This window comes from Macadamia integrifolia, chromosome 10, assembly GCF_013358625.1.
Source record: "Macadamia integrifolia cultivar HAES 741 chromosome 10, SCU_Mint_v3, whole genome shotgun sequence".
NCBI classification, from domain to species: Eukaryota; Viridiplantae; Streptophyta; class Magnoliopsida; order Proteales; family Proteaceae; genus Macadamia; species Macadamia integrifolia.
In genome coordinates this window covers 23,385,461-23,401,687 of record NC_056566.1, presented here as the reverse complement: position 1 = coordinate 23,401,687, position 16,227 = coordinate 23,385,461, and the positions used below count along the sequence as shown (strand labels likewise).

The following is a 16,227-nucleotide window of genomic DNA, read 5'->3' as shown; positions in this document are numbered from 1 at the left end:
ATAGTTCTGTTTGTAGTAAAGAAATGGGTTTGCACTTTTGTAGTGGTTGCATGAATTGTTAATGCATCCTTTTGCTGCTTTTATTTGTTCAGATTACATGATGTGGTTCATTAGGGATTGGATTTGTCACGTTGGGTTAATTTCCTCTCGATATGGTTAAGGGTAATGTGGCTTAAGTAATTTGGTTAAAGAATTGTGTGGGTGATTACTGAATACCTTAGTTTACATGTTTCTCCAAGATTTTCAAATAATTCAATGCTTCCACAACTTGTTTAGAATTACATCCCTTAGATGAGAATGTTCATTTATGGTTTGATTTTTCAAAAGACTCTATATTGGGTTATTGGAGGATACAACAGCCTTGTCATATGATAATGTTCAGACAGTGTTCAGAATACCTCAAGTAGAGGAGGGAAAGAATGGACTGAGGGGCATTTATGAACTACCATGATGAAGGAGAGATGGGGAGAAAAATGCATGGACTGCCCTTATTCTTTTCATTCAACTTAAGCAACATCTATGATTAACATGAACTAGTTTCCACAAGTGGTTTACTTTCTTAAAACTTAACTTGAAGACTGCCGTGGGAATTTCCCATGGCTCATTTAGTGATGGGTCTCTGTTGTGTGTGATTGATGAAGAAATCTAAAATGTTCTAGGAACAGCATCATATGCACTTTGTTTAGAGTACGGCCCTACCAAACCTACCATAATGCCACAGAACTCTGTGCCGGCTTGCACCCTGTAGAGGGTTGGGTTTTGAAAACATGTTATCATTTCAGTGTTGTTTTCTCAAGCCCTTGGAGGCATAGTTGTCAAGGTGCCACGGTGAGCCATGGTGGTTTCCAGGCACCTCAGCACCTAGCCGATGCCAAGGCACCCAAGGCTAGTGCTATGTTTCAGGAAAATATGCCCCATGTTTTAATGATTTAGTTTTAGGTAGTGTTCTTATTCTTTTTCTTCTTCCCCAATTATTTCCCCGTTGTTGGACTAAAACTGGTTTGGGAGCCTAGACATGTAAGGCGAGTGGTCGCCTTGGACTTGTTTTGGTGCCTTTTTGCTCTCTGTTGTCTTTGAGGCGAAATGAAGAATCCTTTTGGGGATCTAGTGAATGGATGATTGACTTATTAGAATGTGGAGGGCCTTTGCTTTCAATGCAAGGCTGATAAATGATGCTGCATATATCACGGTACAAACACAACGTGGGACTTTTTTTTTTTTTGTAATTGCAACCACTTGCAATTCTTGCCATGGCAGGGGTAATTTCTGGACCAATGAGCGAAGGGGATACAATTCAAGCAGCTGCATTAAAACCTGGAATGGAGTTGTTGGTCAGGCAAGGTTGTTTTAGTGCAATTGTGGAAGGGGATTCAATGTATTCGGAATTGAACTGAAGGACCATGTTGGTGCTCTACTTATGTTGGAGTGATTCGTCTCTTGGCTGCTCAAATGCAAGTTTGAGTGGAAGCCATGGATTGGTAATGAGGTGGCTGATGATTAGGCAAAACATGGGGAAGTGAGTTTAAAATTTTGTTTTGGGAATGGTTTCCCTTGTGATCTTCTATTTTCCTTTTAGATTTAGGCAATGTGTTTTATGTAGACAGAGTCCTGATGTTGTCTTAGTGTTGCTTGTGGTATAAGTAGACTGTGATCTACTTTTCTTTTCATCAATAAGCCGTTAGTTAATCCCCCACACCCCAAAAAAAAAAATCTCTGCCTATATTTTGTTGCTGAAGTTTGAGGTTAAGTGACTCTTCTAAAAGTGATGGTTTGGTGTGGGAGAATGTTGCAATTCTATTTGACAAGCCAATCTGAGGCTAGAACTAGAAGTAGCCCATGTCTGTGTGAGGGACTCTGGTCCTACTTCATTTGGTAGGTTGACAAATCTTAGGAGTCAATCAGTGGTAGAGGTTGAGTTTTGGGGAGAAACTATGATAGAAATCATGAGGAGCAGCACTATAATATAAACTTGAAAACCTAGGTTGAAATTCATAGAAACATTTTGGACTCGTATTGATTATGATTATGATTATGATTGAAGTCTTAAAAGATAACAGTTTCAATGAGAGTGTTGCAACAGTAACAGTGATCTAAATATTAAGCTTTGGCTATGATAAAATTCAGGTTAAATGATAAAATTTAATTCATCAGGAGTACCAGAATGCTTAAGGTGAGAGGCACAGAAGCATATTTAGTTTCTATTCTCTCTTTTGGATTAAAAATTAGCAAGTTATGTGCAAGTTAGAGGCTATGTCTAGTGGAGTGGGATGGTGGGAGATATTAGTCCAAGGATGTTTCTAATTCAAAATTTTAGTAGTTTGAGTCTTAGTTGAGAGAGCTTGTAACAGGGGCTTTAGAGGGGCTTTTGGGCGGTTGGTCAATGTATAGTTGAAACTCCCTCTGTTTGGGTGGGTGGTCTTGATTGTTGGGAGTTTTTTAAGCACTCTAAATGGATGCTATTTTGCAATTGCTTTGCTGCTGTAATTGAAGTTCTGTTCCCTTTTTTATTGCTTCTGTTTTTTTTTTTTTTTTTTTTTTTAAAACTAAAACTTGCTTTGGTTTTCTTATTTTTAACTTTTATTTTGGTGGTCAGATTTTGAAAATATTGCAAATGTTTGTGATTGGAATCTAATGATTTCATTAAGGAGAAGGTTTTCTAGTCTGGAAAGACTAAAGAGTTTTCTCTAGTCCAGCAACAATATTTTCCGTGTGGGAGATGGGATTGCTGAATTTTTGTGGGCATGTAGACCCCAAAGGCCCCTGCTCATGCCCAAGTGGCAAAATGAAGCCTTGAAAATCCGGTGGAAAGGTGTAGCTTTTCTGAAAGAAATGGACGAGTGACAGTACAAGGGAATATGCCAATGCATGGGAGTGTATATGATTGAGTTTGAGTCTGAATTTGGCATATGGAGGCCCTTCCAAACCAAATTCCTGGAATCCATAGGTCGAAATTGTCACATCATTATGTCACATGGAAAAACTTGTTGCTTAGCCGAAGAAACTCTCTAGTCTAGTCTTGCTAAACTATTTTTTTTCCATTAATTAAGAGATGATATTTAATTAATGAAAAAGTGTAGCATGACCAGACTAGAGAGTTTCTTTGCCAGAAATGAAGCTAAGAAGATTGTGGGACAACCAAAGGTGAGATAAATATGAATATTTTTATAACAATCTAAGCAGAGGATGGGGAAAAAGCTAATTATTAGAAATCTGAAATGAGGGAAACCAAGAGTAGAGATTTCGACAATGTTAGATGTACTTGTTAAGCAAGTGTTTTGGACCCTTTGTACCGTGGGGAAACTAAGGGGCATGTGTGCATGTGTCATACGATGGGAGCTGGTCTTGTCTTGTGAGTTAAGTCATACGACGGGGCTTAGTTGGAGTTAGATTGTATTTTATTTCCTTCCTAAATTAGGAGAGATGTCAGTTTCCTAGTTAGATTATATTCCTCCCTTTTTTCTTGTAATTTCTTTACATTATAAATAAAGGATACAAGGAAGCCTGAGGATGCCCTAGTAAGGAGGAGTGATCTGATTCCAATTGAAGGAGCTAACAGAGCTAGGGGCAGGTCTAAAATCTCCATAGGAGAGGGAGTGAGGAATGACATGTACAATTTAGGTCTTGTCTCAAGTATGACCTTAGATAGTGCCGATTGAGGCGCAAGGATCCATGTAGTAGACCCCAACTAGCTGAGATTTTCGTGACTTGCTGGTGTTGGGCTTCTTTCGTTTTACTTTCATTTCTCCTTTTTTTTTTTTTGCACGGATCTATGTAGCCAATCCCATTAAGTTGGGTTGAGTTTGTTGCTTTTGTCATAGGGAGACTGCTATTGTACGATTCTAGGAACTTTAGTAGTCTCGGTTTTTCTTCTTCTTCCTCTTTGTGATTGCTGATTGTTAGTACTTGATACTGTTACACAGGACAGTTGTACGACCAGCTATGGTGTACGGGGTGATATTAAAGATGATGTGTCACATAGAATTAAAGTGGGATGCACGAATTGGAGAGATGCGCCTGGAGTTTTGTGCGACTAACGTGGCCGTGTAAAACTTAAAGGAAAGTTCTATAGGAAAGTCGTACGACCAGATATGATGTATTGGGTGGAATGTTGGGCTGTTAAGAAGCGGCATATTGATAAGCTATGTGTAGAGGAGATGAGAATGTTAAGATGGATGTGTGAAAACTAGGAAGGATAAGGTAAGGAATGATCGCATTAGAGCAGATTTGGGAGTTGCCCCAATAAATGATAAGCTTCGAGAAAGTCATTTGAGATGGTATGACCATGTTCAACGGGAGCCATCGAATGCTCTAGTAAGGAGGAGTGATCTAATCTAGATAGAAGGATCTAAAAGAGCTAGGAGCATTGATAAGCTTACTAGGGCATCCGCAGTAAGGACTGATCTGATTCCGAGTGAAGGAGTTAAAAGTGCTTGGGGCAGGCCTAAAATGTCCATAGGAGAGAGAGTGAGGAATGGCATGCACAGTCTAGGTCTTGTGAGGAACGACATGCATAGTTTAAGCCTTGTATAGAGCGAATTGAAGGGCTAGGATCCGGGTAGTGAACCCCATATAGCTGTGTACTACGCTACTATTTTGGTCATCGGTTGTTTCCTTCCACTTTTACTTTTCCTTGTCCTTGTTTGGATCTATGTAGCCAACCCCATTAAGTTGGGATAAGTCTTTTTTGTTGTACTGTTAAAGTATTAAAAGTGAAGATGGTAATCTACTAATAAGGGATGAGGACATTAAGGAGATATGGAAAGATTATTTGTATAGCCTACTAAATGAAGACATTTCGATTAATAGTGTCTCGGAATGTTGCATTACCCATCATGACACCACATGTCTTAGATAAATACAAAAAATAGAGTGCTTGAAGTAAAAGAAGCTTTAAGGAGGATGGAAGTAGGCAAGACACCAGGTCCAAATGAGGACCCAATAGTAGTGTGGAAGAGCTTGGAAGTCTGTGGTTTATCTTTTCTAACCAAGTTGTTTAATAAGATTATGAGCATAAGGAAAATGCTAGACGAATAGAGGAGAAGCATTATGGTTCCGATTTATAAAAATAGAGATGATATTCAGAGTTGCAATAATTATAGAGAACTAATGAGCCATACTATGAAATTACGGGAGAGAGTTATTGAAACTTGCCTGAGACAAGAAACAACTATTTTGGAGAACCACTTTATTTTTATGCGAGGAAGATCCATGCCAAAAGCTATTTACTTAGGAGACCCATGGAAAGATTTGGAGATAGTCCCTAAAGTCCCTAAAGAGTTGATCAAGCAAGTTCTAGAAGAATACAAAGTGCTTCAAGTAAATATGTCAACATAGTTAAAGATATGTATAATGGTGTGGTGACTAGTGTAAAACCTTTGGGGATTTAGGTAGTGAATTTTCAATTACAATTGGGTTACGTCAAGGATCAACTTTAAGCCCTTATTTGTTTGTGCTTATCATGGATGATTCAATTTGAGACATTCAAGATCAGGTTCCTTGCTGTATGTTTTTTGCTGCTGATATTGTTTTGGTGGATGAGACAAAAGCAAGGATTAATGCCTAGTTGGAGTTCTGGAGATCAACTTTGGAATCAAAAGGTTTTAAGATAGTAGAATGAAAATAAAGTATATGGCGTGTAACTTTAGTTACACTAGGATGGATGATGTAGTTATGAAAATTGATGGGAAGGAGATTCCACAAAGTGATTATTTTAGTTATCTAAGCTCAATCATAAATAAATAAGGTGACATAGAAGATGATGTTTCATAGAGAATTAAAATAGGATGGATGAAGTGGAGAGGTGCGTATGGTGTGTTGTGTGATCAACGTATTCCTTTAAAAGTTAAAGGAAAATTTTATGGGGCTTCATATGGCCTCTATGATGTATGGCGTAGAATGTTGAGTTGTTCAGAAGCATCATATAGATAAACTTAGAGGAGCTGAGATGATACTGTTGAGATTAATGTGTAGCAAAACTATGAAGGTTAAAGTGAGGAATGATCAAATTAGAGCTGATTTGGTAGTAACTCCAATACATGATAAATTACGAGAAAGCTGCTTGAGATGGATGATATGGCCATGTTCTACGGAGGCCTTTAGATTCTCTAGTATAGAGGAGTGATTTAATTCATAGTGAAGGAGATAAAAGAGTCAGGGGCAGACCTAAAATGACTCTGTGTGAAGTGGTGAGGAAATACATGCATAGCTTAGGCCTTGTATCAAGTATGACCTCGAATAGAGTTGATTGGAGGGTAAGGATCCATGTAGCCGACCCCATGTAGTTGGGATAAGGCTGAGTTTCTGTTGTTGTTGTAATTAAGAGATTATATTTGCATTTACAAAAAAAAAAAAAAAAAAAAAAGAAGTAAAGCAAAGCCTGTTTATGTGACATGAAAATCACTGCAGTTGTATTTGAAACTCTAGCAAGGATTTTGTATTTTTCTGGAATTTGAGGAATGGTGGTGGTTAATCTTCATGCAGATACCTATCAAACCCTAAAATAATTCAGATCAAGTGGGTTTTTGTTTGGCTTGAAATCATTCCAGTTCCACCCGATAGAATTGTAGCAATGGTTTTGTTAGTTTCTGCATTTTCCCTTTTTTTTTTTTTGAGGGGGGGTGTTGGGCCAACATGTGGGATTTGGTTTTTGTGCATGAAAATTCCCTTCGCAACCATAGCGAAAATACTGGCACTGTCTGAATCCATGGTGGGATTTTAATTTCAGAATGCAGTTATGAGCTCAAGATTCTATAGTCATCCCATGTACTCTCCATTTAAGGTTTAGTGAATGATTCTTTTTTTTCCCCCTTTGTTGCATGGAGCATTGTCCTTTTGACTTTTGTAAGTGAGATGGTTTCTTCTAGCATGAAGCTAGGAGCCATTGCTCGAAGCTATGCATTAACTTTTCATCTTGCCCATCTCCTTATCTTTAATTATAACCAGAAACTCTTGCCGTTGCAATTTTTTTCCTATGCATCCAAACTAGGATGTAGTTCCAAACTTCCAAATTTTTTTTCAGAGCCTTACCTTCCAAAAATTTCCAACTGAAATTCAAACTAAACTGGATTTACTGTGTGTTCCACATGAGAGTCGTAATTATATGCTCTTTCCTGTTACTCCTTGTTTTACATGGAACAACTTTAATTCTTTTCTCCCCCCATCCCCCTATTTTCTTGGCAGGCTTTTGCACTAAACATGGCTCTACATAAGTATGTCCCAGCTGGTGATGCACCTTCTCTTAGTATGGCACCTTTGAATTTTTCAAATAGTGTGCATGAGAAGGCTCAATGTGCAGAGGCAGAACCAGCCGCATGTCCTTCTGTAGATGCTGATGTAGATATTGACCTCAGAGAAGTTTACTTTCTGATTATGCATTTTCTATCGGCTGGGCCATGTCATAGAACTTACGGACAGTTTTGGAATGAGCTCCTGGAACATCAACTTCTACCTAGAAGATATCATGCTTGGTATTCAAGAAGAGGTGCACGTAGTGGGGATGAAAATGATGATGGGCAGTCCTTCCCCTTGAGTTACAATAAATTGGTAGAAAGGTACATCATATATTTGAGAGTTTGATTGTCTGCCTTTTGCTTTCATTGATATTTCCAAACTCCACCTCTATTAGTTTATTCTAACTCTATCAACTGGTTGACTAGATTCTTTTCCTCCATTCTGAAAACTTCGATACTTACTAAGTTATTATAACAAAGAGACAACTGAATGCTTCAGGATCAATAGGCTCCCTGTCGGCTATGGACCTATTCGCTAAGCTGACCACAGAAAACCTTAAGAGTAAATTATTTTCCCCTAAGCACAGTTTATCGTGAAAGTCTGAATTTCCCTTTTCAATGTAGGACCAAGATAGAATCAAACTCCATGAACTTTTAAGGTGCAAAATGATCTTGTTGAACACAGGAATTCCAGCGATAAGATTTTGCACCTAGTTCATTAAAGCAAATCATACTTGAATATTGTTTTAAAGAATTTTCACTCTCCCAGGGCACATGACAAATTTCCAAAATTTCAAGTTGAAAAGACAACCCTGGGTTGTGTAGCCCCACGAAAAAAAAAAAAAAAAAAAAAAAAAAAAAAAAAAAAAAAAAAAAGAAGGAAAGAAGAAGACCGTATTCCTTCTCCTAAACCACATCCAAAGAGAAGTATGAATGGAATGAGCTGAAGATGGCCTCATGTGACATAACTGAAAGAGAGTCCTGTTCAATTTCCAAGCTCTTGTATATCTTTAAGTAAATGTGCCAGAGTGTAATCTTCACTCTTCACTCATTGATGTTCTCTGAAGAGAAAGGATCCAGATCGCTTGACATATATAATCATGAGCATTGGTATCCTTGTTTTGAGCAAGAGAAGCTAAACCAGGTTGTGCCATTATAGGCACTTACCAGCACCTGCTGTCTTTCAAGAAGAGATTTTCTGTCTATTGCCGACTGCTTTCAATTGAAAAGTAACAAAATGACCGACTGAACCCCAGGGAAATATAATTTTCAATCATAAAAGTCAAATCCCTATGTTAGGGCTTCGGCAAGTCGCCAGCCCTTTCAGGAAATCTCCAATGCACAAACATGGTTGGATCCCTGTTGGTTGTGTATTGGTTGCAATGACAAAAGTCAATTCCCTATGTTAATGCTTCTGCCAGTCACCAGCCCTTTCAGGAAACCACCAATACACAAACTATCTGAGTGGCCAACTTAAAGGGAAATTTAATTTTGCAATCACAAAAGTCAAATCCCTATGTTAAGGCTTCTGCAAGTCACCTACCCTTTCGGGAAACTGCCAATATGCAAACATGGTTGGATCTTGTTTTGTGGATGTCAAATATATATCTGCTTGGGCTTCTGCATCAAGCAATATCTGTCACTTTTATACCCAGATTTGTTTCATCATAACTTTTCTGGAACATTAATAGTTGGATTTATTGAGTGGTTTCTCTTATTGTATTCTTAGGTATCCTCATGTTGAAAAGGATCATTTGGTAAAGCTTCTAAAGCAACTGATACTGAATACAGCCCCTCCATTGCATGGTATGGCTGGAGGAAACATACCAAACGCAGCTGATGTTCCAACACTCTTAGGATCTGGTTCCTTCTCACTACTGGAATGTATGTGATATATATGTTATTTGAGTCTTTTTGCCATTATTTTATTGTTATGGAAGAAATGGTATTTTTCAATATACTAGTTAACTACTTCAGTTCTGGTTGGACAGCCTGGTTTCATTATTGAATTGTGTTTCTAGTATCCTATATGTTTCTCTGCTTGAACCAATTTAATACTTAATGTCCTTGAGTTTCCTCTCATTTCTGATGCTTTGTCTCTCTCCGTGTAGCTGATAGGAACAAAGATAAGCAAATCAACCGCCTGCCTATCTACTTGCGTTGGCCTCACATGCAGGCCGATCAGGTGCGTGGTCTAAGTCTGAGGGAAATTGGAGGTGGTTTCACAAAACACCATCGTGCTCCATCCATTCGTGCAGCATGTTATGCCATTGCTAAACCATCAACTATGGTGCAAAAGATGCAAAATATAAAGAAGCTAAGGGGACACCGGGATGCGGTCTATTGTGGTACTATTTGCTGGTTCTGACTCTGAAATTTCCATTATGTGTCTGGAATCTGGATTTGGAACCACTGTTCCATATTTATTGATGCACTGTGGTATGCTTAGGTGCATTCCCTAGGGTTTTGGAACTTTCAAAGAGAAATGATCAAGGAAATGAATTACTTCTATCAATGTTTTCTTTTCTTTTTCCCCTAGTTAATGTACTTTTTGATTTTTTTTTTATTTGGTACGAATCTTGGCATGGATGATTGGTACCTAATATATTTTCTCAATGGGAAATCCTGTAGCCACATTCGATCGCACTGGGAGATATGTGATTACAGGTTCAGATGATCGCCTTGTAAAAATTTGGTCAATGGAAACTGCATTTTGTTTGGCCAGTTGCCGTGGGCATGAAGTGAGTTTAGGAAATCTGTGGTTTAGATATGGATGCATAGTTTGTCTTTGTTCCTTTTGTTAGTATACTTACATTTTATATATGCATATATACCTTTCGTAGGGGGACATAACTGACTTGGCTGTCAGTTCAAACAATGCTTTGGTGGCATCCTCATCAAATGACTTTGTCATTCGAGTTGTAAGATTTGTTTTACCTTTTGTGGTCAGTTGTTTCTGTTTTCATTGGTTTTGATGATTTAACAGTCTCTTGTGGTCTAATGCAGTGGCGTTTGCCAGATGGGCTTCCAATTTCGGTTTTGCGGGGGCATACTGGAGCTGTTACCGCCATTGCATTCAGTCCTAGGCCTAGCTCCGTTTACCAGCTTTTATCGTAAGCCTCTTTCTTTGAGTTTACTTACTAGTAGTTACTATTCTGTTGCCGTTTAGTCTTCTTACTAAGTTTTAAGTAATCTTAATACTTTTCCAATAAATTTTTCTTGTGGTTTTAATATTGGAAGACTGATTATATGTCCTAGGATCGTTGGCTGTATGTTGTATTATGTCTCCTTTACTGCTATGGTGATTGTATCCTTAGATGAGGAATGTGAAATAGGGACAACAGCTGCTGGCTGAACTTAAAAACTTGGCTCTGGGGCTTTAGGCAGTGCTTGTTCCACAATCATCAAACAACAGTCTTGTATCAGTGGTCGCGTTGGGAATGTCTCTTTTTTGGGGGGTTCATTGTGAAGTCTGATTTGTATTTATGGTTTCTCACAGAATTACCTGCATGCCATTTCTTTTATTTTATTTGTATTTTGGAAAGTTTCTTCAATGGGTGATTTCCAATAGCAAGATAACCTGGTGTCAGAATGACACCAAAAATGGATTGAGTGTCCCTTAGTAGAAGGGCAACAATGCCGTAAAAACTCTGATGGATCAGATGGTTAGATCCATAGTAATCAAACAACTGATTTTGTAAAAATACATGCCAGAAAACGGGGTATTGGCTATACTAATGGAGAAGATGGATTGCAGACTAACTGATTGGGCCCAAAAGATGATCGAGTATCTTCACCAGAAATCCCTACAAGTCCTTAAACCATGAGAGGTAAATGCTGGCTGGATGCAGAGTAATGGCAGATAAAAAAAAAAATAATAAAACACTCAGAACATGCTGTGCCGCCAATGATAAACCTATAATAAACTTGATGTAGGTAAATAAATAACTTTATAGGTACCCTTCTGCAAGGTGCATTCTTCATGTAGATATAACAGTTGAAGAGAACGCTAGTTTTAATCAACATAACTATGTCTTCATTGAATAAAATTGCAGCTAAGGTGGCTGCACACCACAGGAGAGAAATCTAACAAAGACCCCTTAAAACAGAATGGTTTGTGATTGCAATTATTGATTAAGAGTGCTTTGATACCATGTGACAATACCCATAGTTGTCATGGCGTTGCCAAGGCGGCGATTTGGCGTCCTAGCGGAAAAAGTTCATGGTAGTGCTACGATTTACGTGACTCACAAATGGCGGTCGCCGTTGGCTGATAGGCGTCGCCATGGACGCCAGGTCATGCCTGATTCACTAAGCGGTCGATTTTTTGTAAAATGCAGGGTGATTTTGATAGGGCTATATTGATTTTTGATGATTTGATGTTGCTTAATGTTGGTTTTATATGTTATTGTAGGCTTGTAGCATGCTAAATAACTTTAGAGAATAGGGGAAATAAAAAAATAGCATACTAAATACTTTAGAAAATAGGAAAAATAAAAAATGACACATGAGCGATTTGACCGCCATGGCAATGCCATAATGGGCGATTCATCGCCAAATCGATTAGCCACCCCTCTACCGCCTTGGATCAATTTGACACCGTGACGACTATGACAATACCAGAGACAAATGAAAGTAATCACAATCGAGGATGGAAGAAAGAAGAAGGGAGGAGACTGCCAAAGAGAAAAGCAGTCGATAGATTCTGGCAGCCTCCCTCCATTGTATATAAATATTAGTCAAACCGATCACAAAGAACACTCCTTGCGGAATTAGAATTTAGAAGTCTTAGTCTAACTAGTTAACTAGGAGAGGAAGTAAAATACAAAGGAAGCTTTATCACTAAGATAAACCATGATAAATGGTTAATTACAAACAGGACAAGAATACCCCCTCTGTACAAACCTTAACATGGTATATGTATTTACATTGCTTGCACCAAAGCTTGTGAGAGAATCATAAAAAAAAAAAAAAAAATAGCAGTATACTGTTGGGAATAATTTCTTTTTCCATAGTATATATATATATATACATTCTTATAATTTTTCTCAGTATTTGTACTTACATTTTCACTCAAGATATCCTAGTTCATACTAGACTTCTTCAAAAGGTATTTCGATTTCGGAATATGTCTTCAAAAAAGCTATATGTTTCTATTTTCAATAAATTAACTACCCTTGAAGAGAATCTTTTTCTGTAGAACTCTGATTGGTGTGATTTTTGCACTGTTGGACTCCAATTCTCGGTTATAGTTGGTTTCCACCCTAGGATCTTTGATTTCCTGGTTTATTCCTTTCGATTCTGTTCCGGCCAATATTAGCCTTTGAAATAGAATATTTTTCTGTAGGCCTCCGATGGTGTGATTTTGGCACCAAATCTCTATAATAGTTGGTTTAGACCCTAGGATCTTTGTTTATCCCTTCCGGTCCGGTTCTGACCAATATTAGCCCTTGAAACGGAATCTTTTTCATTTTTATCTTCTTAGCCTTGGAAGAAGCCAACTTATTAAGGAGGTTTCTTATATCTTTTGCCAAATAACTTGAAAATTGTAGATCCTATTTTCAACCATGAGGACTTGTCTTGAAAAATCTATGGTATCGTTGATGCATGAAAAATAATGACCAATGCCCTCCATCCAGGCCCCCTAAAAGAAAAAGATACATCGCATAAAACATCTTATTTAATAAACTGATGCAGTGGAGTTTAAAACATACTCCCGTAAGAAACATGAAGGAAAACGGGGCCTTAAGTGGCCAGTCTTATGTTTTGCCAAACAGGCCCTGTAGCCTGTTTTAAGTAGGTGCTGGCTGGGGTTGTGTTATAGACTATTTATTTAATTGCTTTAATTAATTAATTAATTATTATTATTTTTAGCTATTACTTAGTGGTTAAGATACTTTAGGACTCCCTCACGTTGGAGAGTCCCTTTTTGTTTTTAATCTCAGTTTTCCTAATGGCTTGACAACTGTATTTCAGTTTCCTAGTAGGAAACTCAATTTCTAGTTAGTTTTATTTAAAGGTTGTAAGAGCCAAGAGCTCCCCTTGATTTTATGAATGGAAGAATTCTTGACTTCTCCAATGGAGCTGCTTTGAGACTCAGTTAATGGTGGGAAAACATTGGGATCAGTGGGATTCTGATCCAGGTTTGTTGGTAGGAAGCCGTAGGTCACATTCTCCTCTCTATACTCTGTTTTTTTCCTTCTCAAGTAAGCACTATTATTACCGTTCTGCTTGCTGGGATTGGTTTAATGTGATTTTTTTTTGGGGGGGGTGGGTGTTTGGGGGATTATGTTCTGTTGTTCTTGCTGATTACATACCATTAGAAGCATGGTTGATGCACACTGGAAACATATGCAAGGAAGAAGAAGAGAGGGGTCGACCAGGCCTAGTACTAAGGCCCACGATTTGCATTGATGGGGTTTTGTTAGTCTTCTATTTTCAGCTTCTAATGTCAGTAGCTTTTAATTCCTAGTTTCTATTTCCAGTTTTAGTAACTAGAAGACTTGTTATTTTATAAGTTTCCAATTTCAGTTTTTAGTAACTAAAGTTAATTTCTAAAATTGTAACCCCCCATCAATGTTATAAATAAAGAGGAGGACTCTCATATAGCCCACGATTTTATGAAAACAAAACTTGCTTGCTGCTGCTGCCGCTGCTATGTCTCTGCTGGGACTGTCTTGTGTTTGATCAAGGCTACGGGACTGGTGTTTGATCTGGTCGACGCTCTACGGTGTGAAGCCCGAGTGGTTCCTTCTATCTTCTGGTCTTATTATTATTATTATTTTCTTCAGCCATCTCAGGTAAGTGATCTGGTCTCCTCTTAATTCTGGTTTTCAAATCCCAGATTTCTCCCACACAGGCCTTCACTGTTCAGGCCAACCAACCACTTGATGGTTCCCAAATTATGGTCGAGTGTTAGACGAAGTAAGAGGGTGGTTCGATCCTAATTTGGAGTCAATCAGACCAGGGATTCTTTTGTTATGGAAATTTTCCCTATTCTGGCTGATTCAAGTTAGTCCAGTTCCTTTCAGAATTTTGAATCTATTTGTTCTGAATGTTGCTTATTGGTTGCTGGCCCTGTTCTTCATTGATTTAATCTCAGTAGTTGGTGATTTGAATCCTTGAACTTCCTGATTATTATTCAGTTTCTGAACTTCTGAATTGCTGAGATCGATTTAGTTGATCCTTGCCTATTTATCTCAATTTTGCTATTATCCTGTTGTTGAGTTGTTTGGTGATCGATTGGGTGTTCTTTGGGAGTATCCTGCTGTTTTGGAACTAGGTTGACTCGTTGATTCTAGTTTTACATTAATGGTTAATTCTCAAAAAAGAGCCACCAGAAAATCCTGGTGGATGCCTTATTTTGGTCCCTATTCCGCTGAGATTGATAGAGGGAGTCGTAAGAGATCTGGACAGCAGATCACCCCAAGGATTAAAGTATTGGTATCGGTCGGCCAAAATTAAGATACGTATCGGAGGGTATCGTATCAGAGATACTCTAAATATACGCACATAAATGGTAGGAAACACTTTTGCATAAAAAAAAATAGTTAAAAAAAGCTATATATAACATGTATTATACATATATATTACATTGAGAGTATCGTACTAAGAATCCAAGGTTTGTAGTTGTCCCATAAATGTGAAATCCTTGTTCCCAACCTTGATTTTCACTTTAATTAGAGAGAAAAAAAATGGCTAGCAGCAACTTTGGAACAAAAACCCCTCAAAAAATCGTGTTTTTCTGAAAATGACCAATCTTGGCCATTATATGACTGTAGCGCATCATATCGGTACATATCATACCCTATCGGTATGTATCGTCCGATACATTCTGAAACGTACAGTTCACCTCAATTTTTAATTTTTCATAGAGTATTGGTACGCATCGGCGCAATCGGTGTGTATTGGTGCGTTTCATATCGTATCAGTGTGTATCGTACGATGCATATCGATACAAAGGGATTTAAAAAATTCCATATATTGTATCGGTAGTATTGTATCGGTAAGGGCCGATACAGATACGTATCAGCCTATATGGTACGATACGTACCGATACTTTAAACCATGGATCACCCCACCCTTTAAAGTATCGAAGGCCCTCCTAAGAGTCACCTTTTGGCTAGAGTTTAAGACAGATCAGACCTGCTGATCTGCCGAAATCAGAAATCACTTAATTCTGTTTTTATACGTTGCTGTATTTGAGGTTTACTTATTCTAACACTTTGTGACCCTTGATCAAAATCTGACCATCAGAAAAAGGCTAAATTTGATCCTATTGTTGACCTAACTCCTGTTTTGGGTTTTACTTGAGATCCTGTAAAACAGGTTGTGTAATCTGAACCTAGGGTTCGTCCTAGCACAGAAGAAAATTAAAAGAGATACTTATGGGCCTGATCTAGGGATATAGTTATGCCTTAAGCTTTTTCCAGAGAAGGATATGGAACTCAAGTGATGTAAATATGGCTAGTTTGTTGAGTTTTTGAAGACTCTAGGGGTCTGCACCACACACGAAGGTTGAAATCCAGTCCTGTCAATTTTTTTTTTTATCTTATTTATACTTGTTCTGTAGTTTCCTTCTCCAAAAGAAAACAAAAGGAAAATTTATCAGTTTATTCTAAAGCTAACAGACCATGCTTTTCCCAAAGAAAATAGCCTTTGCTTTTGTATGCATGCAATTGTTTCTTCTTGTAGGTGCATGAACAATTGATTCCCTGTTGCCTGTTCACATATTATTGTGCTTTTATAGTGTATTCCCTTCAAATCTCCACCTCTTCAACATAGCCCAGCCAGTCAAATTCCTGCTCAACATGTATTCTAAACTGTTTGCCCCCCCTTTTCCTTTTAGGTCATCAGATGATGGTACATGTCGGATATGGGATGCCAGAAACTCTAACTTCAGCCCACGAGTTTACGTTCCAAGGCCTAAGGAAGCCACAACTGGTAGTTTTTGTTATACATTTGCTGTTTATGTTGGTTGACCAGCTGGGGGGGGGGG

The 16,227-nt window shown here is 38.1% G+C and overlaps 1 protein-coding gene across 1 annotated transcript in view; it reads left to right on the top strand.

The window, feature by feature from the left end:
- LOC122092300 (bromodomain and WD repeat-containing protein 3-like) overlaps positions 1–16,227 on the top strand; it is a 46,016-nt gene that overhangs the window by 375 nt on the left and 29,414 nt on the right. Inside the window, exons 2-8 of the mRNA XM_042662621.1 lie at positions 7,180–7,550; positions 8,959–9,113; positions 9,341–9,577; positions 9,861–9,970; positions 10,073–10,150; positions 10,236–10,342; positions 16,078–16,201. Of these exons, the coding sequence (XP_042518555.1) occupies positions 7,180–7,550; positions 8,959–9,113; positions 9,341–9,577; positions 9,861–9,970; positions 10,073–10,150; positions 10,236–10,342; positions 16,078–16,201 (1,182 nt within the window). The remainder of the gene's footprint in view (positions 1–7,179; positions 7,551–8,958; positions 9,114–9,340; positions 9,578–9,860; positions 9,971–10,072; positions 10,151–10,235; positions 10,343–16,077; positions 16,202–16,227) is intronic.